General features: G+C 31.2%; 4 protein-coding genes across 7 annotated transcripts; 1 reads left to right on the top strand and 3 right to left on the bottom strand.

Annotated features, from left to right (window-relative positions):
• Nucleotides 1-7,028: 7,028 nt before the first annotated feature.
• On the bottom strand, nucleotides 7,029-9,349 carry LOC125420834 (tropinone reductase homolog At1g07440). The gene is made up of 5 exons (XM_048468007.2): nucleotides 9,077-9,349; nucleotides 8,777-8,984; nucleotides 7,762-7,978; nucleotides 7,501-7,607; nucleotides 7,029-7,408 (listed from the first exon to the last, which is right to left on the bottom strand). The coding sequence occupies exons 1-5, from the start codon at nucleotides 9,166-9,168 to the stop codon at nucleotides 7,226-7,228; spliced, it is 807 nt and encodes a 268-aa protein (XP_048323964.2). The 5' UTR covers nucleotides 9,169-9,349; the 3' UTR covers nucleotides 7,029-7,225.
• A 680-nt stretch (nucleotides 9,350-10,029) lies between these two features.
• Nucleotides 10,030-12,242, bottom strand: LOC125420835 (tropinone reductase homolog At2g29330-like). Of its 3 annotated transcripts, none has more exons than XM_060812218.1 (5): nucleotides 11,935-12,235; nucleotides 11,558-11,765; nucleotides 10,843-11,014; nucleotides 10,612-10,718; nucleotides 10,030-10,443 (listed from the first exon to the last, which is right to left on the bottom strand). In XM_060812218.1, the coding sequence occupies exons 1-5, from the start codon at nucleotides 12,021-12,023 to the stop codon at nucleotides 10,270-10,272; spliced, it is 750 nt and encodes a 249-aa protein (XP_060668201.1). In that variant the 5' UTR covers nucleotides 12,024-12,235; the 3' UTR covers nucleotides 10,030-10,269. The 3 variants fall into 3 exon arrangements, with proteins under 3 accessions (XP_060668201.1, XP_060668200.1, XP_060668202.1); XM_060812217.1 differs by having other exon boundaries at nucleotides 10,798-11,014; nucleotides 11,935-12,232; XM_060812219.1 differs by lacking the exons at nucleotides 10,030-10,443; nucleotides 10,843-11,014 and having other exon boundaries at nucleotides 10,680-10,718; nucleotides 11,935-12,242.
• Nucleotides 12,243-13,197: 955 nt separating this feature from the next.
• Nucleotides 13,198-16,064, bottom strand: LOC107410988 (tropinone reductase homolog At2g29260, chloroplastic). 2 transcript variants are annotated; one of them, XM_016018494.4, is made up of 5 exons: nucleotides 15,618-16,064; nucleotides 15,251-15,458; nucleotides 14,623-14,839; nucleotides 14,421-14,527; nucleotides 13,198-13,977 (listed from the first exon to the last, which is right to left on the bottom strand). In XM_016018494.4, the coding sequence occupies exons 1-5, from the start codon at nucleotides 15,902-15,904 to the stop codon at nucleotides 13,789-13,791; spliced, it is 1,008 nt and encodes a 335-aa protein (XP_015873980.3). In that variant the 5' UTR covers nucleotides 15,905-16,064; the 3' UTR covers nucleotides 13,198-13,788. The 2 variants fall into 2 exon arrangements, with proteins under 2 accessions (XP_015873980.3, XP_060668198.1); XM_060812215.1 differs by having other exon boundaries at nucleotides 15,590-15,730.
• An 8,921-nt stretch (nucleotides 16,065-24,985) lies between these two features.
• LOC107410968 (transcriptional regulator SUPERMAN) lies at nucleotides 24,986-26,134 on the top strand. Its single transcript, XM_016018471.3, has one exon. The coding sequence runs from the start codon at nucleotides 25,327-25,329 to the stop codon at nucleotides 25,990-25,992; it is 666 nt and encodes a 221-aa protein (XP_015873957.1). The 5' UTR covers nucleotides 24,986-25,326; the 3' UTR covers nucleotides 25,993-26,134.
• Nucleotides 26,135-27,715: the final 1,581 nt, after the last annotated feature.

Below are 27,715 nucleotides of genomic sequence, written 5' to 3' on the forward strand. Positions count from 1 at the left end.
CCACAACTGATGCTTGAAAACAGCGTCGAGAAGAACAACGCTTAGAGACGACTATTGAGAGCCCCTCCTCTTTCAGAGAGTCTATGGTTCTGTCACCACCATCCTGTGAGAAAGGCTGGTTTTCTAGTTCCTGTGTTTATACTTTGTAGCTGAAGAGCTTATATGCTTCTCCCAACGGTCTTATTTTAATCAAATTTCAACAGTTGGATGGATGTCTGACTTCCATTTTAATCGAATTTTGATGGTTGGATGGACGCCTAATTGTGAAGCCTCCAAAATGTTGACACGTAGCAGATTGAAACACTGGCTTTTGAATTTCAAAATTATTTGATAATTTTTTGTTATTTCAGTGCCTTTTTGTTCCTTTTTTGTTTCTATTTTATTATTCCTTCCTTCTCAAATCACCAAGGATATCCTTGTAATTTAGGCTGAATGGAGAAGTGACCATTTTTGATGCGGAGAGGAGGGATGATAGGATTTCCTCAACGCTTTCAAAAAGCAAATTTTTTCTAGAAGCAGACGGTTGCAAAAGGAGAAAACGCACATAAAATTCCTGCAGAATAACTAACGTCACTGACAACCGTACGTATGGGAAAGCACGAAAACGAAAAAGGAAACGCGTGGATGTCCCTAAAATTACGCTGCTAGGGGGGGGGGGGGGAGAGGAGGTCAAGAGTAGGAAACTGATTTTAATTAAAAAAAAAAGAAGATAAAATTTCATAGTTCTAACTCTTAATTACCCACTTTTTTTCTTTAAAAAAGACAAACAATTTCTTTTATCAAACAAAAAATAAAAACCACTTAAAAATCTAAAATTGTCTATGTTTTTAGGTATTTATCTTTTTTTTTTCTTTACTTTTATCCAATTTTTCTCTTCTCTTCATTTTTTTTTATTTATTGATTTTCACCATCCTATTGTTTATTTTATTTTTTTCTATGAGTACAAATACTAAAATAAAATTTGGGTTGGGTGGGCTGGCCCACCCTAGCCCATATGACTAATGCGTCTAGACAACGAATTCAATACAATTATACAAACAAGTTAGAAGAAGAAAGTTTTTCTGTAACCCTTGTGACATTTTCTGTCCACGATTCCAATGTCAGTTCTCTAGCGCGAGTTGCTAGCGCTATTATTTGGTCATTTCGCTGCTCATCTTTGGCAAATTTGAAAGAGAAAATAATAATAATTATTATTATTATTATAATAAAAATTTGGAAAAAAAATGCGTTTCATTAGCAAACAATGTATCATTTGATCTTGGCCAATCAACTTTAGAAATTCAACGGAAAAATACAAGAATAAAAGCCAAAAAATTTTAAAATTCCGATCAATTTATTTAAATTGTTTTTCAATAAAAAAAAAGGATAAATGGAATTACAACAACATAATCATATTATAATTGATAATATTAAAAGTGAAACCCAATGGATCAACAATCTTTGGAAAACTAAAGAAGAAAAACAGATAGATAAATAATAATAATATATATTAGTAATAATAATAACAAAAGTTACAGATATACCTGGCAATTCGTGTTAGTGGATCGTGTTCGTGTCAACCCGTTTAATAATCGTGTCAAAAATGCCTAACCCGAACACGACCCATTTATTAATCGTGTCATGTACCTAAAACACTAACCCGACCTGTTTATAAACAGGTCAACACGACACGACCCGTTTAACACTATTATTTTAACGGGTCGTGTTGACCTATTAACCCGAAAACTAATCTATTAACCTGTTAACCCGAAAATTAACCTATTAACCCGAAAATTTTTTTTATTTTTACTTTTATGTTTTTGTTTTATTAAAGATGTATTTTTTGTTTTTAAAAAATTAGTAATAGAAAATTATTTTTATAAAATTTTTAATTTATAATATTTTTTAGTTATTAAATATTATATTAGTGATAAAATATTAATTTAAAATTAGATTTAAATAGGTTGTAATAGGTATATAATCGTGTCGGGTTGAAACTGACACGTTTAATAAATGGGTCGTAACGGGTCAATTTCGAGTTAAACAGGTCAACCCGAAAATGACACGATTAATAATCGTGTTAAACGGGTTGACCCGATTATGACCCAAACCCATTTATAATAAACCCAAACCCATTTATTCCGTGTCGTTTTCGAGTCGTATCGCCGTGTCATAATCCAAATTGCCAGGTCTAGTTACAGATTAGTAAAAATAAATAAATAAATTAGTGAAAAGTGTTATCTTACTGAAAAGACTAAAATATTGACTTGACTAAATAGAGAGAGAGAGAGAGAGAGAGAGAGACTAAAATACTGTTTATTATTTTTTAGATGAAGGAGGATCAGTTCCATCCATCTGTATGGGCCTCACTGGCAAAAATCTGTCCGTCTTCCCTGTTTTTTGTTTTTTGCCGTCCCAATCTCGGTTTTTCGCTTTTTGTAATGCAATGGTTTTTTGAATAGGATTTTGGGGGTTAAAAAAAAAAATGATCTTTTGTACTATATATGTATATGATTTGTACAAATAACGTTTATAAAATAGATGTAAAATGCTTAAAACTTTTGTTTAAATGCTTGATTTTTCTCAGAAATCAATTGGGGATTTTTTATTGTTTTTAATCGTTCCTGGTAGATGTCCATTCCTTGTTATAGAAATTAAGGAGTTTGGAAACAATATTTAAGGAAAAAAAAATTAAAATTCTCTCTGAATGCAAATGTCTCCATTAAACAAAAAGTGTTAAAAATGGGAAAATTGTAAAAGACAACCATTATAATAAAAGTTTTGAATGGTTATGATGAAGAAGAAGATGACCAGTAGCTCAGCTCAACTCTGCAACTTCAGCTCTTGTCCAGCTTCCCTGATCAATTGGGGATTAGGGCTTAAATGTAGCCGTTGATGAAGTTTGAACCTCAGAGCTCCACGTGTCCCTGTCCATGTTTTTTGGGTCACTTGTTTGGTTTCCAATACGATGCCGTTTTTTTGTTTTGTATCCTTTCTTTTAAGTTGAATGTTGTCGTTTAGCGTTGCTTTGGTCGCCATGAAGGCTACGACCGCGAGTCCACAATAACTTTGTTGCACTTGGGCGACGTGCCTTTTATTAGGCTTGTTATTGGTTAGTGGTTGCCACGTCACGCCTAGGGGCAGTGACAGTTGCTCAAAGCTACTTCGTTTTGTCATTTCAGTTTGCGTTGAAAGCTCGTCGTCCCCGAGCTTGAGGCAGTCAGTGTTTTCCGCCATTTTTGTTCCGTGTAAAGCTCAGTGAGCTTGTTTCCTTGATGAGTTGGACTAGTTGAGGCCTGGATTTTCTTTCCCCAGTCTCAATTTTAGTGATTCAGGTTTATTTTCTTTGACTTCCTACATCAATTGGTATCAAAGCATTGGTTCCGATTTTCCAATGTCCAGCTCTGACGAAGGCACCTCTAGTGCGTTTGATATAAGCTTCCCCTGTATTCCCTTGTTTTCTGTACTTTCCTCTCTCTCTCTCTCTCTCTCTCTCTCTCTCTCTCTCGCTTCTTCTTGACCTCATTGTTCTTGATCAGCAAGAACAAACAAAGTAACAGAGAAAACGGATTGTGATCGAACGGTTTACTTGGGTTTTTACAGTTCTTTTGTATGTTTCACATCATGGAGGAAGAAGATGAAAGCAAGAGATCAGGCCAGGCAAAAACCTGTTGCGAAGCTGTATCAGAAAAATTGGTGGAAATGCTGAAGAGGAAATACGACGTCGCTTCCAATCTCCGTATTCAAGAACCATCCAAGAAGAATAAACCAAGATTGGAAGCTCCTCCTCATCAACGCACATATGATTGCTGTGCCTGCAACACCTCCTTCTCTACTACCGAGGCCTTGTACAACCACATGCCCACCCACTGTATCCTCCTCCATGATCAGAATAATATGCAACGGGACGATGATGATGGTGGAAAAGGAAAACGGGTCTACCACTGGAAATGATTAGAAGCATATTCGAGAGCCGAGCTTCTTAATGTTGAATGTTGAATGTTGAATGTTGTTGATGATGATGATGATTAGCATATCATTCGGGGCCTGATGAGAAATGGGTTTTCTTTCTTTATTGGAGGGTTTACCTTTACACTTTATTTTTTCGTGCAATTGATATTGTTTTGGTTAATAGAGTATTAGTTTGGATAATTTCCAAAAAAGAGTACTCGTTAGGATGATCTCTGTTGCTTCCATAAATTTGATCTGCTACTCGTATAATAATATTCATGACCAACACTCATTTCTTAGTTTCTACTTGTTTTCTTTACTATTTTTATTATATAGATTACTATTATTCTGTGGTAGTTTCACGAATCTTTAATTTTACGTATTATATTTGTATTATAATATGTTATTGTTGAAGTTATACTGCGTTACATAGACATTATTGATTTAATTTAAAAAAAAAAAAAAACGCATGGACATTATAGATAATGGGCTTTGAGTAATTTATTTGGGCCAACAAGTCCATACGGAAGTCAGGGACAAATCCAAAAAATGTCTTTGGAGGAGATTCAACTGGTTTGTGGGCTTTATGCTATTGGAGCACAGTAGTCAGCTTGTTTTTTAGCCGTAGGTCACAACCATCATAGTGTTATTTTTTTTTTATTTTTTCGCTATGCTACCCCCAAGACTCGAACGCAGCGTCTACTGGCCGGGCTGTGGTGTGCAAACCACTGAGCTCCCACGCGCATCTCCATCATAGTGTTATTTTCGTGCATACAGACCATCCATATAATATAATTTGGCAACAGAAGTCAGTAATATCGGAGTCGGTAATTCTACAAGCTAGGATAAATATATTTAAATATATATCTATATATATATATATATATGTATATATGTAAACATATATAATACATATAACTACGCATTCTGTATTATAAGAAAAGGAAAAATAAATAAAAAAATAAAAATAAAAATAAAATAAAAAATAAAAAAAACCTACGCATTCTGATACCAGACCCAGAAGTTTGATCTAATGGGTCAAACAAGCAAAAATCTATGTACTACAATATTTCAGCTGCCTGATTAGCAAAAGGAATGAATTTCTTGGACATTACAAGGATGAAATATTTCTTAAAAATTTACTATCCAAAGTTGAGAAAAAGCAGAACTTACACCATATTAACAAACAATTAGGGAGGTTCTGTGTATATCTTTATGTTAACAAAATTGGTCTTAATTAATTTATAGTGGCCTTGAACTTGGTGGTCTGAGGATGATGTTATCCTCTCCATTCTTTTGGAACCTCCATATCCACTTGAAAGAAGTAAGGGTGGTGAGTTCCATATTCTTTGTTCTTTTAGATTCTCATTAGCTTGGAGTTTCCACTTCTAATGAGTCTTTTCTCTTGCTGCATTTCCAGCAAAAAATAACACATATCGATTAGACAAATGAGATTTCTGTGGTTTAGCCAAAACCAAGAACAAAAATGAAATGAATAGAAATGTTAAGCTCAACTTTGAGATATTTGTTTGAGTCTCCATTAGAAAATTTCGAATGCCATATTTAGATGGAAATATCAAAATATGAGAAGAGATTTATAAACATGGAGCAAAAAGGGAAACAAAAATTTAATTAACAGTTTCACCCGCACTGTCACATAAACACACACACACACACACATATATAGGCTCCGCCATTTGACTACAACTCTTTCTTTATGAAATCTATCTACAAGTAATATTTAAGTAGCTTGCTCACTAGAAATTTTCACTGATTCAAAATAAGACCAAATTACAAGGTTTGTTACTTTAAAAGTTTCAACCACGTAAAGAACTATAATTTCCATTTATTAAATGCTACGAGTTGGTCCAGACTGTACATCGTTATTTATCTCCCACGTCGCTGGCTAGCATTCAACAATCATGAAACATGGTGAAAATTTCAATGAGTAGTGGATCAACATGCAAGGACTACAATTTATACAACTAGTTGTAGGACATGCAAAGACTACAAAGTATAGACCTAATTGCAGCTGAATAAAATCTAAGAATAGTCCATCTACTTGCAGATTGTTACAAGCAGAGAGATAAGAGAGACTAAAATGGATAGTGAGAAAAAGGAAGTAAACATTTCACAAAAAGATATAAATATGTCAAGCATATGGGATATATATAGTAACCAAATCAACAGTTTTTTTTTTTTTTTTTTTTTTTTGGGCCAAACATGAGAAAATTTAGAAAATATTAGGAACCGAAGGATGATGATGATTCAAGACGTTGCATGTATAAGAACCAAAAGCGAATTGTCAGAGAATATAGGAGACTACCTTTGAAACATCTAAAATTCAATCAATTAGAAATTTCAACATTTATTAGAAGAAAAAATTTATTATTCAAAATTGGCACAAAGATCAGAGAGCTTGTTGCAAGTTAGCAACTATAACAGACTAATTTCTCTAATAAGCAATATGAAGAGAACTCTTCACAAGTGCAAATTCAACCTTGGACATTGAGCACTTTTATGTGATTGAGTAGAGGTTCTGCACCTCATTGGACCAGAGTGACATGTTCTCCCTCTTTGAACATACCCTTATTGTAGCAATAGATCCTAATTTGAAATTCATTAAACTTTATAAAATACATAGTTATTAGTTTAATGTAACAACTTATTTTACCATCACTTTAAAAAATATCTTTTACCATTCAACTGTGCCCCTAAACAAAATTTCTGGATCCGCCACTAATTGAGAGTAATATATTGGAGCCCCCATACATACTGTTTTCAATTATAGTCTGTATTTTAGTTTTGTTCCACATAGCATAATCATCCTCGACTTCTAAACAAAAGAATCTATGCAGAAAGTGGGAAAAAATGAAATGAATGAAATAGAAACTACATATCAAATTTATATAAGGGGTAGGATAGCTTTGACTTTTGGTCCCTTTAGAAAAACAAAAGGAAAATAAAAGTGGTTTCTAAAGGTACAGTGGACCAGAGGTACCCAATGTTAAAAGGCAAAATGATTTCTTTGTTGTTATTCTCATGGAAACTTGCAAGAAATATAAATATCCTAATATGAAATAAGAGAAACAATGGAGTTCATGAATCAGATTCTATTAAGTGAAGAAAATATAGAATTTAGTATACTACCCAGCAAATATGAAGAAATAATGTCTGTCTTGGAATATTACATAGTGCTTTGCTTATTATGCATATTGGTTTTGGTTCTCTTTTTGGACTGGTACAATAATTCAGAACTAGAATCATGAACTCATGGTTCTATTTTGAATACTATTCAAGGAAGGAAGAAACCATTCACTGTTACTCCTCCATCAACACAAATAGTCTGTCCAGTTATGTAAGAGGCTGCAGGTAAGCATAGAAATGCTACCAACGACGAAACCTCTTTTGGCTCTCCAACACGGCCAGCTGGAGTCCGGGAATTCACAAGTTTGATAAATTCTTCGTTGTTCATTTCCTGAAAGAATCAGAAAATCTCATGGAATAGTAAAAGAGAAAATGAACCAACCAGGCTAACTTAAAGCATAAGCAGTTGGAAAAGTACATTACCCGTTCAACAAGGGGCGTTCTGATAAACCAAGGTGCAACCGAATTAGACCTTATATTGTCCTTTGCCCACTCGCAAGCCAAATATTTTGTTAGCTGGTTTATTGCACCTGCAAGTAAAAAAAACAAGAAGGATAATAAAAGCGAAAAATCAATAGCAACACTCTTAACAATTTCCAAATCCATAGGACTTGCAAAGTAGAAAACAATAATCACCATAAGAATTATTATAATAATGATAATAATAACATAAGATGCAGTTACCTTTAGCTGAAGAATATAAGGATCCAACATTTACTGCGAAGACACCAGCCACAGAAGACACAAAGACAATGCTTCCTGCCCCTGAAGCTTTCAGAAGAGGATGTGCAAGTTGGCAAATGTTGTAAGCAGAATCAAAATTTGTACCCATTAGAAATGATGTATCTTCTGCTGTATACTCTTCTGTTGGTTTCCTTTCACCCACTCCGACATTGTTTATCTACAGAAAGACAATGAAGTAAAGGAATGAAACGGAAAGTTTACAACACAGGCAGAAGGAGCCTGGCATCCTTATGATGCAGTATTAAGAAGAGTGATGTTAATGATTTTAATATATATGCGAGGATGACCATCTGTTATGGCAATAAATATCTAATGCTACATTTTCTCACTGTCAATTTGGCCTACTTGGCAATCATCAACATTAAGGGCTTTGGAAATTTTGGAATAATCATTAAGAAGTTGAGAAGGTTGTTTCGCTTCCCATCAAAGTAATAAACTCTGTTTTTGCATCATAAGGAGCTAGGCATCCTTATGATAGTCTTAAGAAGAGCTATGTTGATGACTTGTATTATATATGCGAGCGTGACGATCTGTTTAGGCAATAGACATCTAATTTATTCAAGGCCTACTTAGAGTGTCAATTGTGGAAATGAGGGCCAAACAGAGATGAGGGTTTATATTGTAGTCCTTTCTCTTTTCTTTATTGGATTTATTTAATACTCGGTCACTAATCCAACAGTGCAAAAGATAAACAGTAAAGGAAAGATTCTTATATGACATTTTCGGAAGCTAGGCATAGAGATTTCCCAAAGGATGAATCTTTTCAACATTTTTGCGTGAAATGATAATAGCAAAAGATTACCGCCTTGGAATGACTTGCTAAATCAGAAAAAAAGTCTACATTTTGTTCGAATCCCAATTAAGAAATCCACAAATTAGAACATGCCAGCAGATTATATGCTCACAGGAATTATGTAAAATAGCAAAAAATTCAATAAAGGAACATGGCACTTACAAGGATGTTAAGTTTCCCATTAAACAGAGAAGAGACCTTGTTTATTAGCTTTTCTCGATCTGTTGGAGACAAAACATCACAGACAGAACCAGTAACTCGAAAGCCCTTCATCCCCCATTGGCTTAAGCATTCATTGAGCTCATATTCGTGCCTATTACATGTATGAATAACTGCCCCAAATCCCGCCAATTCCTCCACAATTGCATGCCTAATAAATAAATAAAATATTGCTTTTAATAATCAAAGAAAGCATATTTTTGAGGTTTGAAAAAGACAGAAACAAGGAAAGAGAAGTCCAACCCAATCCCTTTAGTGCCACCGGTTACAAGAGCAGTCATTCCATGAAGAAACCACCTGCTTTCTCTGCCACCAATATGAACTGTGTCGCCCATTTCTCTGTATCTGCTACCACCTTGGAATCGCCTGAGTAGTTTCAGTGTTTCAAACGATTTATATAATCATGAAAGTGGTGGCTCATGGGTTTGAACAAAAAGACTTTGAACAAAATGGAACATTGAATTTGTAGGTTAAGGCTTTGAAAAATCATTAGGAAGTTGATACGTAAGTTCCACTAAAACCCAATCCTTATTTCTCTCTCTTACATAGCCGGCCCTGGCATTTTGAAATAGATTAGTTTTTCTATAAATATTTGTTTTAAATAATAAATATAATGGATAAAAATAATAAATTTTTATTAAATTAAAAGCATTCAAAATTATGTGCTAAAATTTCAAACGCTTACGTTTTAGAAGAGCAAGATTAGCCTTTAGATGGATGAACGTTGAAGATTTTTAGAAAGATTTAAAAGATAAAGAAGAATTAAAAGTGTAAAATAAATTGATGTGTTGTATATATTTAAGAAATAAATGTTGACTATACCAAAATTACAGTTTTATTGGAGAAATAAAAGATAATTATGTTTAAATGCTAGTTAATAAGGAAAATCTAACAAATAAAAGGGGCTCATTTATTATTGCTATTACTATAATTTAATATTTTCAAAATTTTAAACTGTTTTAAACATTCAAAAAAATAAAAGAAATACTTAAAATATACATTTTGGTAACTTCTTATTTACTATAACTTGATCATCATAAAAAAGATAAAGAAGATAATTGTTTATAATGACACTTAAAAAAAAATAAAAAAGAAGGGCAATAATCAGAACTTTTATAGGTTGTTTTCATTTTACCAATTAAGATTTTTTAGAAAGCACAGGACACATCGTCATTAGGTAAACGCTTCATACTCCGTATATAAAACCTAGAATTTATTTTGAAAGTGAAAGTAACTCTGTATGTATTACAGTCCTGTTGATCAGTCAAGCTGCTGCAAGTTCAGTGAGGGCCATGGTAATAGAAACTATTCAAAAGCAGTGCAGTCTTCCGAGGATGCTTCAGAAACAAGTATCTTATTCTGTATTCTTACAAATACTACTATAAAAGGGGTTTGGGACTTTTATGTTGTTTGGTTCTAAATCATGCTCAGGGATCCTATATGCAGTTCACAATGGCCCCACCATCAACACATATGGTCTGTCCGGTTAGGTAAGAAGCTGCAGGTAGGCATAAGAACGCCACTACAGAAGAGACTTCTTTAGGCTCTCCAACTCGTCCGAAAGGAGTTCGAGAAATTATAGCCTCCCCAAACTTTTCATCACTGAGATACTGCGCAATGGAAACAAATTAGAGATTAGACAATAGGGTCTAGTTTCAAATCATGAAGATTTGAAAAAAAAAAAAAGAAAATTCCGGTCTTCAAATGATGTATGTAGGATATAAACACATATCAACACTAGCTGAATAGCAAAAGATTAACAAGGAAAGGAATGTTACAGGTTCAGCCAGTGGGGTCCTGATAAACCAAGGTGCAACACAATTACTTCTTATATTGTCCTTTGCCCACTCGCATGCCAAATTTTTTGTCAATTGGTTCATCGCCGCTGAAAAGAGACAACAAAATCAATCACATGCTTTAAAACTATTTTTGCAACATGGTTAATGAACAAACAGAGAAATTGCCTTTTGTTGCAGAATATATGGATCCGGTGTTTATTGATACCACACCAGAAACAGAGGAGACAAAGACAATGGAGCCTGCTCCTGAAGCTTTCAGAAGAGGATGTGCAAGTTGGCACATGTGGTAAGCAGATTCGAGATTTGTTTTCGTCAGAAATGAGAAATCTTCAGCTGTGTAGTCTAGGGTCGGTTTGGTTATGTTGGTTCCCACATTGTTTATCTACAGCATGAATAAAATGTAAGACAATCACATTTAAGGCTTATAGGGATATTGAATTCTTTCTGGAGATGTTGTATGATGAATTTTTTTTTTTAATGGAAAAGCAATAAATTCTAACATTTAAGCAAAGTTGAAGAAGGGTAATTCATGAATAGAACAATAATTCATGCCTTACTTTTTATATTTTATAAATGTATAGTTTTGATTCACAACGAGCCACCAAGAACCGACTTTGTTTTTTATTGGTAAGCCTTTTGTTTTAAGGTTACCAAAGCCTGGTTTGAACCCAGGTTGAGTAAAAGTATGGGAATGGTATTAGCCATCCCACAGGAATCAACTTGGTTGACCCAATACAAGTCTTGTTTATATTCTGTATCAAGGTAAAAGTTAAGATTTTGGCTCTAAAAATGATTCTAAAATACAATATAAACAATTTGTTTTTTGATGCTAACCTCTGAGAAATGACACTTTTTCCATAATTTATATGTAACAAGAATACTAACCACTAAGTATACTGTAAATAAAGACAGAGAAAAAACATACAATGATGTGAAGTTTTCCATTGAACAGAGATGAAACTTTGTTTATCAACTCCTCTCTCTCTGCTGGAGAAACTAAATCGCAGACGGATCCAGACACTTGAAATTTCTTCATCTCCCATTCATGTAAGCATTGATTAAGTTGATCTTCATTCCGAGAACATGTATGCACTTTTGCCCCTAGACCTGCCAATTCCTCCACAATAGCATGCCTAAGTCACAACAAAATAATTACAAATTAGGATTATAGAGCATGAAAAACTTTGTAAAATGAAGGACTTTATTCTCTCCCCCCCCCCCCCCCCCGCCTTTTTTTTTTTTTTTTTTTTGCGTTAATCAAACTGAAAACAGAAACAAATAACAAGAAGGCAGAGACAGAACCCTATTCCTTTGGTTCCACCGGTGACCAGAGCAGTCAGTCCCTGAAGAGACCACCTGGGTTTTGTACCACTGTTATCTGCATCGGCCATTTCTTTCAGACTAAAACTTGGTAGTTTAGTGCTATGGCACTGATATTGTTGATTCCTATGGTTTGGTTCAGGTGGATTATGTATGTGAGGCCAGGCCACTGATATTGTTGATTCCTATGGTTTGGTTCAGGTGGATTATGTATGTGAGGCCAGGCTGCCTCTGAGGCTTGAAATATCAAAGAAAGGTCATTGAATGGCAAATCGAGACGTAAAAGAGTTGTGTACGAACGCTATAGTTTTTTGCCCACTTTATCAAGTCACATCTAAAATTTTTCAATTTCTCGTGTCCATCTCTTCAAATTTTGTAAATAAAATGTAATTTCCGCAATTAACGAAAAAAAATAAAACAGCTTATTAAAAATGTTATATAAAAACTGAATACTATATAAGAAAGATATAGTAATTACTTGGCATACTTTTTAAAATGAGTTGAGATTCTAAAAGTGTTAAAAGAGTATCAAAATTCTTTCGGTCATCATTCATATCACAAAATATATGGATGAGTAAAATCCAAATTCTTTTTACGTCATTATTCATATTTGATTAAACACATTGTTGGATATTAGAAGAGGGATCTTCTTTTCTTTCAATGGTCTAATATGTAAACCCATATCTTATCTCCATAAAATTAATTGCAATAAGTCGGAGTTTTTTCTTTGTTTAAAAGCTTTATTTAAGCTCCAAAAGCTGTTTTATAAAAAAATAAAAATATTTGATAAAAATCAATAAATACTTATTGATCAAAAAATAAATTTTTTTAAACTGTTTTAGAGATGCGCAAATTTTGAGATTTTCAAAAAAAATTTTTTTTTTACTTTATATGAAATTTAATTAGCATTTAATACAGCTGAATGAGCATTTAATATAGTTTTTTTATTTACAACCAAACACTTATTAGCTTTTTAATAAAAAAAATTTTTTAAAAAGATCTATTATACAAAGTTCTACGGATTAAAACTCTACTTTCATCAGTTTTATCAAACGAACCCTAAGTACTTATTGATTTTTGACAAATACTTTTATTTTTTTATAAAAAAGTTTTTGGCCTTCAAATAGAACTTTTAAACCAACAGAGATATGATAAACTTCTCAATATGCGAATTTGACTTAATTACCAAAAACATATTGAAAAGTTACCCAAAAAAAAAAAGAACGTGACTTGCAAAGATAAAAATAAATATAAAGTGAATATATATATATATATATATACACATATGTATGTATATATTTTATAATGCTATAGTTTAAACACCTAAATATATGAGTTTGTGCCTGCACAACTGCCAATGCCACAAGAAGGGCATGGTAGAGAAGGGTACACAATTACAAAGCATTGGACAAGAAAAAGACAATACAACTGGGAAATGGTAGAGAAGGCACACGTAATCAGCAGCCACAAGAAGGATTAAAATTACATAACCTTCTTTTACCCAAAACAAAAAAAATTAACATAACCTTCAGAAGCACAAAAAAACAGAGAAAAGAAACATTACAATAAGAATAAGAGCTATCACAGAAGTTATTTAAGTTCTCTTCGGCGCTACAAAGCCCTTACTGTGAATGCCAAAAGCTGGTGGAAGTCATGTGAAGTTTTCTCAACCCTTTCCATCCGGTGAAAGAATACAATAAAGCGGATGTTAGAACTGGTTATAATCAGGATTTCAACTTTTACTTCAAACACTGTCCTCCCCAACTAGAACAATTACTTCATCATGGCCTATTGCCTGAGAGTGAAGGAAGATTGAGAAGAGGCTATATTCATCTTCTAGTTATGCCTAGGGTGAAAACCATTCACGGTCATTCCTCCATCAACACAAATAATCTGGCCAGTGATGTAAGATGCTGCAGGTAAGCAAAGGAATGCCACAAGAGATGAGACTTCTGTTGGATCTCCTAGGCGCCGAAGAGGAGTTCGGGAATATACCTCTTCTACATATTCTTGGTTACTGAGCACCTAAAACAAAGAGAAAATCAAGATTACTCTCTGGAGAAACTACAGATACTCTACTTACAAACTTCTGTATGCCTTTGAGGTTTAAATTATAAGATGGACCCTAGCATGCTAGACTACCATGGCAGAGACTGCATCTTAGTTTCCCATTGTATTGTTGGATCATATTTAAATTTTTTTCATATCCCATGTATCAAGTGGATGTCCTAAACTTATCGAGCTGGAAGAATTATACAGATGTGGTTGGAGAAGCGTAATGTTTCAAAATGTAGAAACTAGCAAGTGGATAAGATATGCTCGTATACATGTTAAAATGGTAAACAAATAAACCATTGATGAAAATGAAGATCATATAGACTGTTCATCGCTACCATTTTATGATGCACTGAAGTGAAACATTTTATTCTGAAGCAACAATCGCATCAGCTAGGACAAAACTCGGTTACCTGCTCCACCATGGAAGTTTTTATATACCAAGGTGCCACAGAGTTACTCCGTATGTTGTCTTTTGCCCACTCACAAGCCAAGTTCCTTGTAAGTTGATTGATTGCTCCTAAGAACAAAATATAAACACATAGATCATAACTATTATTTTTTTATAAGATCTTCGAGCCCATGCAAAAAAATGATTCGGACAAGTAAAAATACCTTTAGTTCCTCCCTGAACAGACATAGAATTCAGAGAGACGAAACTTGAAACTGAAGACATGAATACGATACTTCCTACTCCTGATGCTTTTAGAAGTGGATAAGCTAGCTGGCATAAATGGAAAACTGACTCGAAATTAGTTGCCACAAGAGTGGAAAATTCTTCAGCTGTGAACTCCACCGTCGGTTTCCGGATATTTATGCCCACGTTATTTATCTGTTAATACGATCAAAAAGTTCTGAGCTAAGTACAAAAGAAAGCAGTTCCCAAGTGATGCATCTGAGCTTTTACAAGCATAGCACTCCATTGCACAGATGTAAGAGATTTTCAACATAGATGCCAGTCAATGGATAACTTCAACATAAATTTATGAAGTTTTTGGCAGAAATAATGAGTTTGGCTTCATGGCTTAAAGCACCAACGAGAATTTCCAATAACATCAAGTATCAAACATTAAAATTTTCTCTAAAAAAATCTATAAGTTTTGGATAAGCCCAAATTTACAGAAAAATTAACACAATTTTTTTTTTTTTTTTGGGTCGATTCAGGGACCAAACTCAGGTTCAGCTAGTAGAAAATATGCAGACACATTTTTATCCGGTGTAACATAAGGAAAGAAGAGCTTACGAGGATGTTGAGCTTCCCATCGAACGAAGAGGACACAGTCTCCATAAGCTCCTCTCTCTGGGATCTTTTGGCCACATCACAAACAGACCCACTAACCCCAAAACCCAATCCTTTCAAATCCTGCAAGCAATCTTCAAGTTCACCTGCATTTCGACAACAAGTATGAACTGTCGCTCCAAGTCCCAACAATTCCTCCACAATCGCACGCCTTCAAAAAATTTACAAAACCCAGTTCCAAAATTCAAACAAAGTTCACGAAAATAAATTTCATTTAAAAAAAAAAAAAAAAAAGAAAGAAAAGGAAAGAAAACCCAATTGCAGGAATTGGTAAAAACGTACATATAGGGAGGTATGTATATATATATACCCGATTCCACGAGTTCCACCGGTGACGAGGGCTGTCATTCCGGAGAGAGACCATCTGTTATTGTTGGAATGCGATTCATTTTGGATTCGAATGGGTTTCAGAGATCGAGGTGATGAGTGAGCAGAGAGATTAAAGTGGGTGGGATATGTTAATGGCTTCAAGAAAGAGAAGGTTGGGTTGGAAATCGTGCGGTTTAGGAATGAAGGAGGAGAGGGAGGGCGCTGTTGTTTAACATACATTGAAGAACAAAACGAAGAAGAAGAAGAGGAAGAGAGTGCCATAGACATCTCTCTCTCTCTGACTGTAAGTAACGCTCGGTCTCTGTAACAAGCTCTTTTACAGTCCTTCAGAGCAAGAGGGAGTAAATGAACCAGTGTGTTACCGGAGTCTTTCAGTAAACGACACCGTATTGCTTTTCAAAATTGCACTTAACGAGACTGGCGACATAACCATGTTTAACAGGACGTTGCGTTGTCCTCTCCTTTGAACCGGCAACAAGTAGGTTGTAGTTTTTACTTTTTTTTTTATTGGGCTTTCTTTGGCCCAGATAAAAAATGTTTTTCTTTCCAATGCCCTAGCTGCAAATAATACCTTACCGTAAGGATTTTAGCCGCTAGTTGAGCACTTACAACTATATAAGATGAGATGAAATAGTTCCATTGTCAGGTAACATCCTACATCCATTCCAAGTAAAGAAGTTTAGATTATATTAACTCATACTCACACCACACACTTCACACATGTAGGAAAATGTTGGCCAGCTTTCATGCCATGTCAACTATTACACCTAAGCACCAAGTTTTTTTTAAGTCAGCAATACTTAGAGCATTTCTAGTAGTTTTCTGTGCATTTAAAATTTTTTTATCACATCAGATAAATAGATGAAATTTAAAAAAAAAAATTCATTTTCAATGGTTTTATCAAGTTAATGTGGCAACAAAAAAAATAAAAACTGTGAATGATATTGTCTATTTCTGAAAGCTTTATTAAACAGTATTTTATTTATTTTTATTTACTTTTGTTTAAAAAAAAAAAAAAAAAACTCCCACGTGCTTTTAGTTTTTTTATATTTCCTTTTGTGCTAATTTTTTAATCTTGTTCTTCGTTGCTTGATTCCTCCCTTTTTTTATTTATTTTTATTTTGTTCAACAAAATTCCAATTGTTCCAAGAGATTCAAACACTATCATCAACTTTGGATCGTTATCACTGTGCCGTGGGTGATTAAAGCATGATTGAATTTGTGTTTATGGTTGTTTTGGATCAAATTTTCACAAAGAGGTAAGTCAAATTTCAAGGTTATATATATCTATTAAATTTACTACAAGAAATATTATTGTTCTCCAATAGACTCCTTTGTTTTTGGATCTTCTTTTTATATTTCTCACCTCCACTTCTCCTTCGCCTCTCTTGCTCTCTAAATTTATTAAAAAAATGGTAGCAGAGCCATTACAAACGAACAAAGAGAAGCAAGTAATCATAGAATAATAGAAAACATAGACAAAATCCACACCTTTAGAAACTAGGGATAGAAAAAGCTTTTCTTTTTTTTTTTCATCTCCTTTTATGAATTTGCCTTGGTTTTGCTGTCTTTCTGTTCATTAGGTTCACAGGTTCTGTTTGTATTATTTCCTTTCATCAATCGTCTTTTCCAATTTATTGTGTTTTAATTAGATTTCATTTTAATTAAACATAATTTTAAAATAAAAAAAATTACACATCAGCATTTTATGATATTTTATACATAATCCATTAGAGAGAAATTATCAGAAAATATTGTTCACTAAATGATGAGTATGCCACATAAACATGAACACTTTTTAAAATTTATACCACATAAACTTCAATAAAAATAATCATTGAAAATGCTCTTACTAAAACTTAAACACTCAATATAACGAAATAAGTGCCACACCATCACACTTAACTCACTCCCAAATTTATTATATAACATTCACCTCAAATATATATATATATATATACATATATTTATATATCTAAAGTGAAGGAAGCTTTTATCTAAGAATTCTGGATTATACTAATATCAGGATCTTAATATTGACAGTTGGATTCTCATTGAATTAAGTTTTAAAAATCACAGTGACCTCTTACTTTCCCTTTCTCTCTGAATACCTCAAACCTCTCAACTGTTTTCTCTTCTTCAAAAATTCGATCCAGATCGTTATTCCATAAATGGAGCCACCATTCCTAATAGCAAAAAATCCCCTTTCGCAGCATGATTATATATAATATAAAGGGTGGGTATTTTCCAAACATTTCAATCTAATTGGAGTTGCAAGAATGAAGAGAAAGTGGAGGAGGAGGCGGGTTGGAAGAGAAACATGTTGGGGGTAAGGACGGCTCACTCTCAACCCTGGCCCTTAGCTCTCCCACTCATAATATTTGCTGAAGTACTTTGCCTCTTTCTTTTCTTTGTTTCCATCTTCTACACCCATTGTCCCTTTCATATGCTTTCTCTCTATTTTTACTTTTTCCTTTCTCTTCTTCTGTCAAATGCTCACAAATCTATCACCCTCCATATTACTATTGACCGAAAGTACAGTACAGTTAAAACTCTATAATCCATTCTGATAACAACCGATTAAGATTATTGGATTGTGTTTTTGCCTCTATGATTGGATATGGATCCTGAATAAGTTAAATGTCCCCAAAAGAAAATAATTTTCAAATTAATTACATAATGTATATTTAATTATCACTCTTCAAAATTGTTATAGAATTGTTATTTTAGATACAAAATCATAAGATGAGAAGTAAACATATATCTGACTTTTTGTTTAGAATTAAAGCAAGCCAATGAAGTTTAATTGGCGATTGCATCCTTTGGAGGAAAGATGAAATAGTGGCGATATAGTGGAGAGATGTGAATTGAGTGAAATAAAATAAGATGAGATCATATGAGTTTTTAAATATAATTATTCCAAAATAGAAACCTCCATATATATATATATATATATATATATATCACAAAAATAGAGATCTCTAATGCTCGCTTTATAATTATATGATAAAAATTTCAGCATGGATATTCAAACATTTTAATTCCAATTCAAGATATTAACCGCATGGTGTTGATATACACATGCTTGTGTGTTTTTCCTATCGGAAAATTTTGACTACAACCATTGGCATCCTTAACTATATCGTTTCTATAGAAATAAAATGTTATACATATATAGGACATGTTTTATCTAACTTTTTGACCATATTTCTCACCTTAGGCCTAGTTTGAAAATATGATTTCTAGAGAATTTCCAACGGTCATCGAGTAGGTGATTTTTTCGATAATCACTAAATGGGTGATTTGTCTAAAACAAAATCACAATATTTTTTTTTTTTTTGGCTGAACATAGCAAGTGATTTTGTCCTATTCGAAACATCGTTTTAAAAAATCACTTCCAAATGCATCCTTAATAACTTAATAACCACATTGATTCTTGATCATGTAATATATATATAACTACAAATAATGGTGTTTTTTCCCTTTTTGAATATTAGGGATGGGGGGATTCAAATTTATATTATTATGTGAGAAAAACAATTACTTTCACTATTAAATTGTTTCAAACTACTGATACTAATTGTTTATCCAATTCATTTACCAAATAATATATGAACATATTATTAATTAAATAAATAATATAAACTAAATATAGATAACTCAACTATTATTGAACAATAGTTTAAGAAATTTAGGACTCATTCAATATATGAAATAGATGCATAAATAGAATTTCTTTATTTTTATTTTTTTTTTAAATAATTATCGTCATTGCCATCTTACCACATGATCAAATTTGAATAGAGAAATGTAAGAAAGTATGGTATTTGTTAATTCGGCTGTAGAATTCCTTTAACATTGAGAATAGATGTTGGAATAGCTCGAATAGCAAATCTTACAATAGCTATTCTATAGATTCACCAAAAAATAAAATAAAATAAATTCTATATGGTTAGATTTTATTTCTTCAATCGGGCGTGTAATGAGAATGACACTACTTTAATTGCCTCTTAGCACTAAACTAGCACCAATTAGGACAAACATATTAATCCAACCCACCAGCTGGATAATACTATGTAGTTTTATATATTAATTTAATATATAAATTTTGTAAATTTTTGGTTGATAAACTCATATACATTCTATATATTAAAAAAAAAATTATATACAAATCATGCTACAATATCTCATGTCAATCAGTCTATATCCAATTAATAATTCGTTATAATAAAAATCTGATGGTGAAATTCAGTTAAGAGTCACCAAATATTCATATAAGCTCTAAAAGTTTCATTTATCGGAAAAAATAATAATAATAATAACGTTTATGGAGAGCTTCGTTATCGCACCGTACAAACAAAATAAATTTTTATAGTTATATGACACTTTTGTCATTAATGATAAAATATTGCAACCAGAATATTTATTTATAACTGTTATCTATATTTGGTCACATATCATATTTTATGACTAAATTATAATTTATATATAACACGTTATTAATTTCTAAATGATCACTTATATAAAATATATTATGACAATATATATTTATTCACAACCTACTTAGGTATTATCAAGTATAAATTTTAGGGTTATTAACTTTTTAATTATTGAACTATGTTCATAATTGCATGTTAGTTATGAAACTTTTTTCTTTGTTGCTTTTTTTTCTCCTTAAATTTCAGTTTTATTGCACTTTGGTCATTACACTATCTTTCACATATTTTTTAGTAATTTTAAAGCTTATAGTGTACTTAATGCAAATGTATGGATCTTATGTGGTTATTTAATTTTATAATTTTGCTATTTTTTTATTGCATTGGATGTATTACATGCTTCAAAATTGCTAAAAGTTATATTGAAAATAGTTTTAAAGATCAAAGTGTATCAAAAATTAAAATTTAAAAACTAAAATGTCCAAAAAAAATTTGTTTAAATACTATAGTACAACTATAAACATAATCCAGGAACTAACCAAATTAATAACTCTCAATTTTGAAACAAAAGTTTTCGTGACCAAATTGTGGATCTATCCACTTATATGTGTCACGACTAAACTTATATAAAAAAGTTTATTTATTTTATTATTATTTTCTCACATAACTCTCCGATGTTTCAAATCTCTAATTTCTTGCTGTCTCAAATCTCTAATTTCTTGTTGTCTCAAATTTCAAAAATCTATATAATTGAATTAACGTTAATTTCAAAAATCTATATAATTGGATCAACATTTATTTTTTTATTATGTACCCAAATCCAAAAATATTTTTCTACTATTTTTTATATGTAAGCAATCAAATTGATCTACGCATCAAATTATATAAACTTAAAGGTATAAACTAGACAAAAATATATCAAGACTAGGTTTATGAATTAAATTAAAAAAATTAAAAAACTTACTATGAATTAAATTAAAAAAATAAAAACTCCCTTGGTCTTTTTATTTATAAACAATTGAAAAGAAAAGTATGAGAAATAGACTACAATATTTTATTTTTATTTTTTTGGTTACCACACCTTGTAGAATAGTATTATGGTGGGAGAAGAAGTTTCAATTTTTCTTCAAACATAAAAACTTTAGATTGATTAAGTTAGATTAAAGAAATAATATACCATATATAGGAATTTATTACTGATAAGGCAAAATTTATAAATAAAAAAACTTATAATAACTTATGTTAAATATTTAACAATTTATAAACTAAATCAAGGCAAAAGAATTTGATTTATGAACTCGATTAAAGCAAAAAAAAAATTGATTGATAAGTTGATAACTAATTAGTTTTAATAATAAATTAGATATTTAAGAATTTATAATCTCTATCAAGGAAAAAAGTTTATAGATTTCATTTAAGGCAAAAAAGAATTGATTGATAACTAATTAGCTTGAAAATGATAAGTTTAAAAGGCCAGAAAGTGATAAAATTTTGAAGGGCCATATTAAATAATATTATGCTTAATTTTATATAGATATTTTCAAAGATAGTTTAACACAAAAAAGTTCACTAGCTTAAAAGAAAAAACCGATTTACTTTTACATTTACATATTCGAAACTTAAGGTTTCTGAATCTCATATGTATGATACTCGCATGAGATTTACAGATTTTTTTTTTTAAGCTAATAAAAAATATATATAGATAATTTCAAGCAAAAAAACAAATTAAAAAACTGGGGGAGGGGGGGCATACCCGCAAGCAAACCTTAATGTAGTTGCGTGGATGCGTAACTTAGGGGCTGGCATCTAGTACATCAAATCATGGCGAAATTTAAATTCATCAACCTCGTAACCTAGTTTGGTTGCTAACGACATCATGACAAGCTTGAACCTAGTTGAGTTAATAAAATAAAATAAAATAAACAAAAAGTATAGTCTTAAACAAAAAGAAGTGCATAGATCATGTCTCTTAGGCTTCCAAGTGGCAAAAACCTATGTGGATCAGGAAGCGTCATAGTTGGCAGTTGAGAAACATTGCCAGCTTCTTTTTCCTTTTCCCATAATATTATGGAAGATTACCATAGAAATTGCGTTAATCGAATGACTTGACCACTTGCAGCAGGGACGGCCATAAAGTAGTTAAGAAAATAAATTATGGAATGTACGTTTGTATGGTTGGCATACTGTTGGAATCAATTAATTAACAACCATGTTGTTTACCAAAAGTAAGTTTCTCGTAAAGGTCTTATATATGGACAAATTAATCTTAAATTATGCGACGGAAATTGCTAGCTAGCTATTATCTTCTTTAACTTTTAATATAACATATAAAGTTTTTCAGTATTACTTATATTTTGTTTGTTTTTAAATTTTACTAATTTTTCTTGGAAGTTTCGTAGGAAACACAAACATATATATATATATATATATATATAATATTGCATTTTATATGTTATTATATTTGTTTTTGGTTAAAGGTGTAAAAGCAATAGAAAGCTATGGACTTCACATAGAAAGAGTTATGGGAGTTGAGACAGTGATTTAAACACTATTGCATACACTCATTAACTCAAGGGCCAAGATGGCATTTACAAAATTATTTGTCTTGTCATATATTTTAGTCTTTAACTTTTCATATATATATATATATATATAGTCAATATTTTTTAAAATGGAAAAGTGAATTCTATATAAATTATTAAATATTTTTAAATTTAATGTCTTAAATAAATTAAAAAGGTGATAAAGAAAATCATGGTAATTTTTTTTTTTTTTTACTTACATCCAGTTGGTCTAATGATTTTACTATTAAAACTTCCTTTATTAGCTTTCATATTAATATTCAAAAATGCATTAATAATTTTTTAGATCTATATAATTTTCACTTGATTTTAATAAAATTAAAAAAAATATATTCAATCTAGAGTTTAATAGATTTAAAATGAATTATAAACTTTAAAAAATTTAATAAATTATTATAAAATTTCATAAACTCCATAAAAAATTTATAAAAATCCAACGAAATTTTTGTTATCAATGTTGGATTTCATATTGACAATTTTCTTCATAATTTTACTTTTCAAATCCATTATTTTTTTAAAATCTTTTCAAATCAATAACTTTTTGAATACCTATAGATTTTAAAAGAATTTTATAAAATCCTAATTGAATACATCTAAATTTTAATAGACTTTTATAAAATCTACTAAAATATGAATTAAATACTCATTAGACTTGTATAGATTTTTTTACTATATAAATTAAATGCCTCTAAACTTCTAAATATTTCTGAAATCGTTCAAATTTTAAATTAAATACTCCTCTTTAGTATTTTACTAAAGTCATATTAATCCACTAATGTAGTTTTAAAAATTAAATGAAGTGATTATCAATAATTAATAAAGAAGATTTTAATGCTAAAACTATATGATACTGACATGATGCGAGTCTAATAAGTTTAACAAAATTCTGACCATTTTTGGTCCATTTCCCTCGTACCATGTTTCACCAGTTAGTTTTCGAGGCTTTGAGCTCTGAAGGGTATTCAAAATTTCTAAATGGCTACTTTCTCAAAATAATAACAATAACATAGAATAAAAGTCAGAGCAATTTTAGGCCATCGAAATCAAATTGGCTTGGGCATCCAAATCAAATAGGGTCCATAATGTTGTATTAGTCAAGGTACCAATCAAATTGGGTCCATCTATGACACTGATCAAAGCCTTTATCGATGTGGGTTCCTCTTAATTATTATATTGTCCAAAGCTTCAAACCCTACTTGGATTCTTCTAAATGTAACACATTGTCCGAAATTCTAATTAAAATGGGTTCAAATCAAAATAGCCATAATTGAGTAACACATAGGGGCATATGAAAATAGAAAAGAAGTTTCTTTACAAAAGAAATTATTCGAAATATATTAGAAGTATTATCCTTTGTTTATTTATTTATGTTTTTGATAAATATTATTCTTTATTTAACTTGCAAAGAATTTGAAGGCAATAACCTAATCTACCCTTTTAACAATTTCAAAGGAGTTGCCTAATTTTATTATTTACATATATATATATATATATATATATATCACTTTTAAAAGAAAAAATTGAAGAAATTAATGAGAACGTTTGTAGCTAATTATAATAGTCAACTTCTTGGCCTTGTTTCAACAAGGAAAAAAAAAATGTGAGGGAATAAATTTTTGGATAAATTGCACTTTAGCCCCTTCAATTTTGAAATTTTTGTATTAATGCATCTATTTTTTGAAAATTTTCATTATTAACCTGCACTTTTATTTATTGTTTCACTTTAACCTACTTTAGTAGTCAAATTATTAGTTAATTTATATACTTGACTTAAAATAACATTTTTGCTTATTTATATATTCAAGTAATCAATTTATTAATTTTTTACATATAATTGCATAGTTACTCCAAAAATATATATAACTTAATATATTTGTTTTAAATAAGAATTATAATTTTATTTTATAGTTTTTTTTTAGATATAAATGTTGTGAAACAATAGAGGGGTAGTCCATAGGTCAAACAAGAAATCATCATTGGTTTTTGTACCAAATGGCCTTTTTTTTTTTTTTTTGTATTTATGAATAAGAGAAAATGATTTATCCCAAAAAAAAAAAAAGAATAAGAGAAAATATAAAAATTGTCATTACATTTTGAGTATAAAGGGCTAAAGTAAAAACAAAAATCAAATGTAAAATTTACCCACTATTTTTTTCCCCCCTATATAACATGTTTTTGCATTCTTTTCCTTGGTTTGCTGGGACATAAAAGAAAAAAAAAATCCTTCTTTTATTACTATAAATATTACTGCAAGCCTGAGTAATAATACAATAAAAGAAAAAGGAAAAGAAAAAGAAAAAAAGTTAATATAAAAGACTGATATATTTAAACCAATATTTAAAAAGGGTTGATATACATTAAGCAAAAAATATTATACTTTATGATGACAAATTGAAGCTAATATATTCTGTCTTTTGGTTGAAGATATATTTATAGAGAGAGAGAGAGAGAGAATATACTCCCAAGTTACGTATCATTCGTCTAGAAGGCCCTGCAGGCCGTTTACACCCCTCTGACCTAATGATCACTTCTTTCAATAAAACTAATCCTCGTCCTCAATGCTACCAACTTGTTGACTCAATCTACATCTCCCTCTCTCTCTTTCTTTTTCTCTTTGTCTTTCTCTTTCTCTCTGTAATTTTCCAATCTCGCTGCTTGTAACAAATCACAAATGGAGTTAGAACAGCCAAAGCCAGAAAATTCAGAAGATCATGATCATCAGCAACAAACTGATGACGCTACTGCAACTCAATCAGTTGTAGCGGCAAGATCTTATGAGTGCACCTTCTGCAAAAGAGGCTTCTCTAACGCTCAAGCTTTAGGGGGCCACATGAATATCCACCGCAAAGACAAAGCCAAACTCAGACAAGTTAATTCCCCCAATTTTGATGAACATCACCTCCACCACCAACGACAACGACAACAACAAGAGGCAGCTTTGGACATCCCGAGGATGCCGCCCTTTTACTCTTCGATCCCCGTGATGAGTTCTTCCTTCGAAACCAAGCCTGCTGACCGCCTCCCCAGACAGCCTTGGTTTCTTGATCATAATAATAATGAAGGTGATACGCAAACTTCAAAGGCTAATGATGGTGAAGTAGTACATCAACTTCGGCTCTTTGCTGAAACTCCTCCAGATTTTAATAAATACCAAAACCCAGATCATTGTCCTCCTCCTCCTCATCATCATCATGATCAAGTTGTCGATGTAAAAATTGAAAAGGGTTTGTCGTCATCTCCTTCAGCGGGTTCGGAGTTAGACCTTGAGCTTAGACTGGGGCCTGAACCTCATGAGGATGCACCCGCGGCAGTTGGCACCAGAAAGTTCTTCTATTGAAAATTGAAGAAAAATTATACAAATTGATTATGATGGTAATTTTTTTTTTTTCCCCCTTTCCTATCATTTCTATTAATTATATTTGTTTATTGTATTAATTTTACATAATCTTACTTGTATCTCAGCAAACAAATAATATCCTTACTGTATGGTTTGATACTTGTTTTTTCAACAATCATTAAAGCTATGGATTTTTGGTAAATATATATAGAGATTTTTGAATTTATTAGATTCATATTGTGTAGGGTATATATGTGTATCTACATATTTTTGGGTATTTTTGATTAATATGGAGTATGGGTTCAATTAGTCCGAGACTAATCATATATATAAGAAAATTAAAGAACAGAAAGCACTGTACAAGCGTGCCAAGAGTAGTTACTGAATTGTTTGTTCTATAGCTTAGGACTATAGCATTGAAGGCAGATTAATTAGCATCTCATTCCTGCAGATGGTTTTAACCCAATATATATGACTATATCATAAATCATGAAATTAAATGCAAACATACAATTAAGAGAAGTATAATCAAAGGCTTTCTTGAGTAATTGATGTTAGCCCTTCATATATACGGGATGATCTATAACATATATAGCCATAAAGTTATATGAATCTATAAATTTCATATGTAGCAACCAAGGTTTATAATTTACATAATGTGATCAATTTCTTACATCTTTGCAGAGTTCTACAATACTAAGAATCAGTAATTCTACATTTTTCGGTGTCTCCTCATAGGTGTCGCCTCATGGGAGTGTAGAAACACATAAGAACTCTTGAATAGAAATGGAAAAGAAATGTAACTCCATTTTCTTTGGAAATCGTAATAACTTTTTGATGAAATAGCTAAAGCAAACAAATGTGATTTGCATTTGAATAACATAGATATGGCTAAGTAGAATTAAAATTTCACCATTCTTAGATCATTTAGTTAAAGTAGTACAATATTAACAAAATCAACATGCATGTATACATGCATACAATGCATACATGTACGTGTATACATATAAATTTGTATTTAGGATCAGATCATCTAGTTTTATTTTTTTTTATCCAAACTTTTATATTACTATTAATAAAATTTTATCTCTTCTAAAAAAGGTAACAAAGAGAAAGAAAAATATATAAATAAATAAACTAAATATATAAAGAATAATTGTTTTTCAAATGATGATGTGAAATTATTTCACAGATTGAACAAGAATGGAAAAGAAAATAAATAGGCCAGAATTGATCTCTATCCCTATACATACATATGTAAATATACCACTATGTATATAACTGTATTTTGTGTGTATATATATAGATATGATAATTTTATGATCATGACGATTTTGATATTGGATCAAAGAAAAAGATGATGTTTTTTGAAAAAAGCATCGTCTTTTCCCTTTCTGTATGAGAGAAAATGTGATTATTTTTTTTTTTTTCCAAAAGAGATCATCTTTTCCTTTAATCTGCATTAGAACCGTTTTGATCATACAATGACCATATATATATATATATATATATATATGTTATTTTTATTTGTAACATTGTTTACTTCCTACAACATTAATATTGTAGATGCTCAATAGAGGGTATGAGTGAAATTTTCATTTTATTGTATGTTGTCCGTTACATATATTTTATTTATATAAAAATACAAACAATTTGATAAAAAAAACACAAAGATATATGTGAACAATAAGATTTTTATTAGAAAATATCTCATTTAGTTAAA

This window comes from Ziziphus jujuba, chromosome 10 (assembly GCF_031755915.1).
Source record: "Ziziphus jujuba cultivar Dongzao chromosome 10, ASM3175591v1".
Lineage (NCBI taxonomy): Eukaryota > Viridiplantae > Streptophyta > Magnoliopsida > Rosales > Rhamnaceae > Ziziphus > Ziziphus jujuba.

What these genes read in the sequence shown, in the direction of transcription:
- LOC125420834 (XM_048468007.2), bottom strand. Translation starts at nt 9,168, where the DNA reads ATGGGCGACACAGTTCATATTGGTGGCAGAGAAAGCAGGTGGTTTCTT. An exon ending in GGTGGCACTAAAGGGATTGG is followed by an intron (nt 8,985 to 9,076) that starts GTTGGACTTCTC and finishes TTTATTTATTAG; the next exon opens with GCATGCAATTGTGGAGGAAT. An exon ending in ATGGGAAACTTAACATCCTT is followed by an intron (nt 7,979 to 8,776) that starts GTAAGTGCCATG and finishes GTCTTTCTGTAG; the next exon opens with ATAAACAATGTCGGAGTGGG.
- LOC125420835 (XM_060812217.1), bottom strand. Translation starts at nt 12,023, where the DNA reads ATGGCCGATGCAGATAACAGTGGTACAAAACCCAGGTGGTCTCTTCAG. An exon ending in ATGGAAAACTTCACATCATT is followed by an intron (nt 11,015 to 11,557) that starts GTATGTTTTTTC and finishes TTCATGCTGTAG; the next exon opens with ATAAACAATGTGGGAACCAA. An exon ending in GGACCCCACTGGCTGAACCT is followed by an intron (nt 10,444 to 10,611) that starts GTAACATTCCTT and finishes TCCATTGCGCAG; the next exon opens with TATCTCAGTGATGAAAAGTT.
- LOC107410968 (XM_016018471.3), top strand. Translation starts at nt 25,327, where the DNA reads ATGGAGTTAGAACAGCCAAAGCCAGAAAATTCAGAAGATCATGATCAT.
- LOC107410988 (XM_016018494.4), bottom strand. Translation starts at nt 15,904, where the DNA reads ATGTCTATGGCACTCTCTTCCTCTTCTTCTTCTTCGTTTTGTTCTTCA. An exon ending in TGTTCAGGGAGGAACTAAAG is followed by an intron (nt 14,528 to 14,622) that starts GTATTTTTACTT and finishes TTTTGTTCTTAG; the next exon opens with GAGCAATCAATCAACTTACA. An exon ending in AAACTTCCATGGTGGAGCAG is followed by an intron (nt 13,978 to 14,420) that starts GTAACCGAGTTT and finishes TCTTTGTTTTAG; the next exon opens with GTGCTCAGTAACCAAGAATA.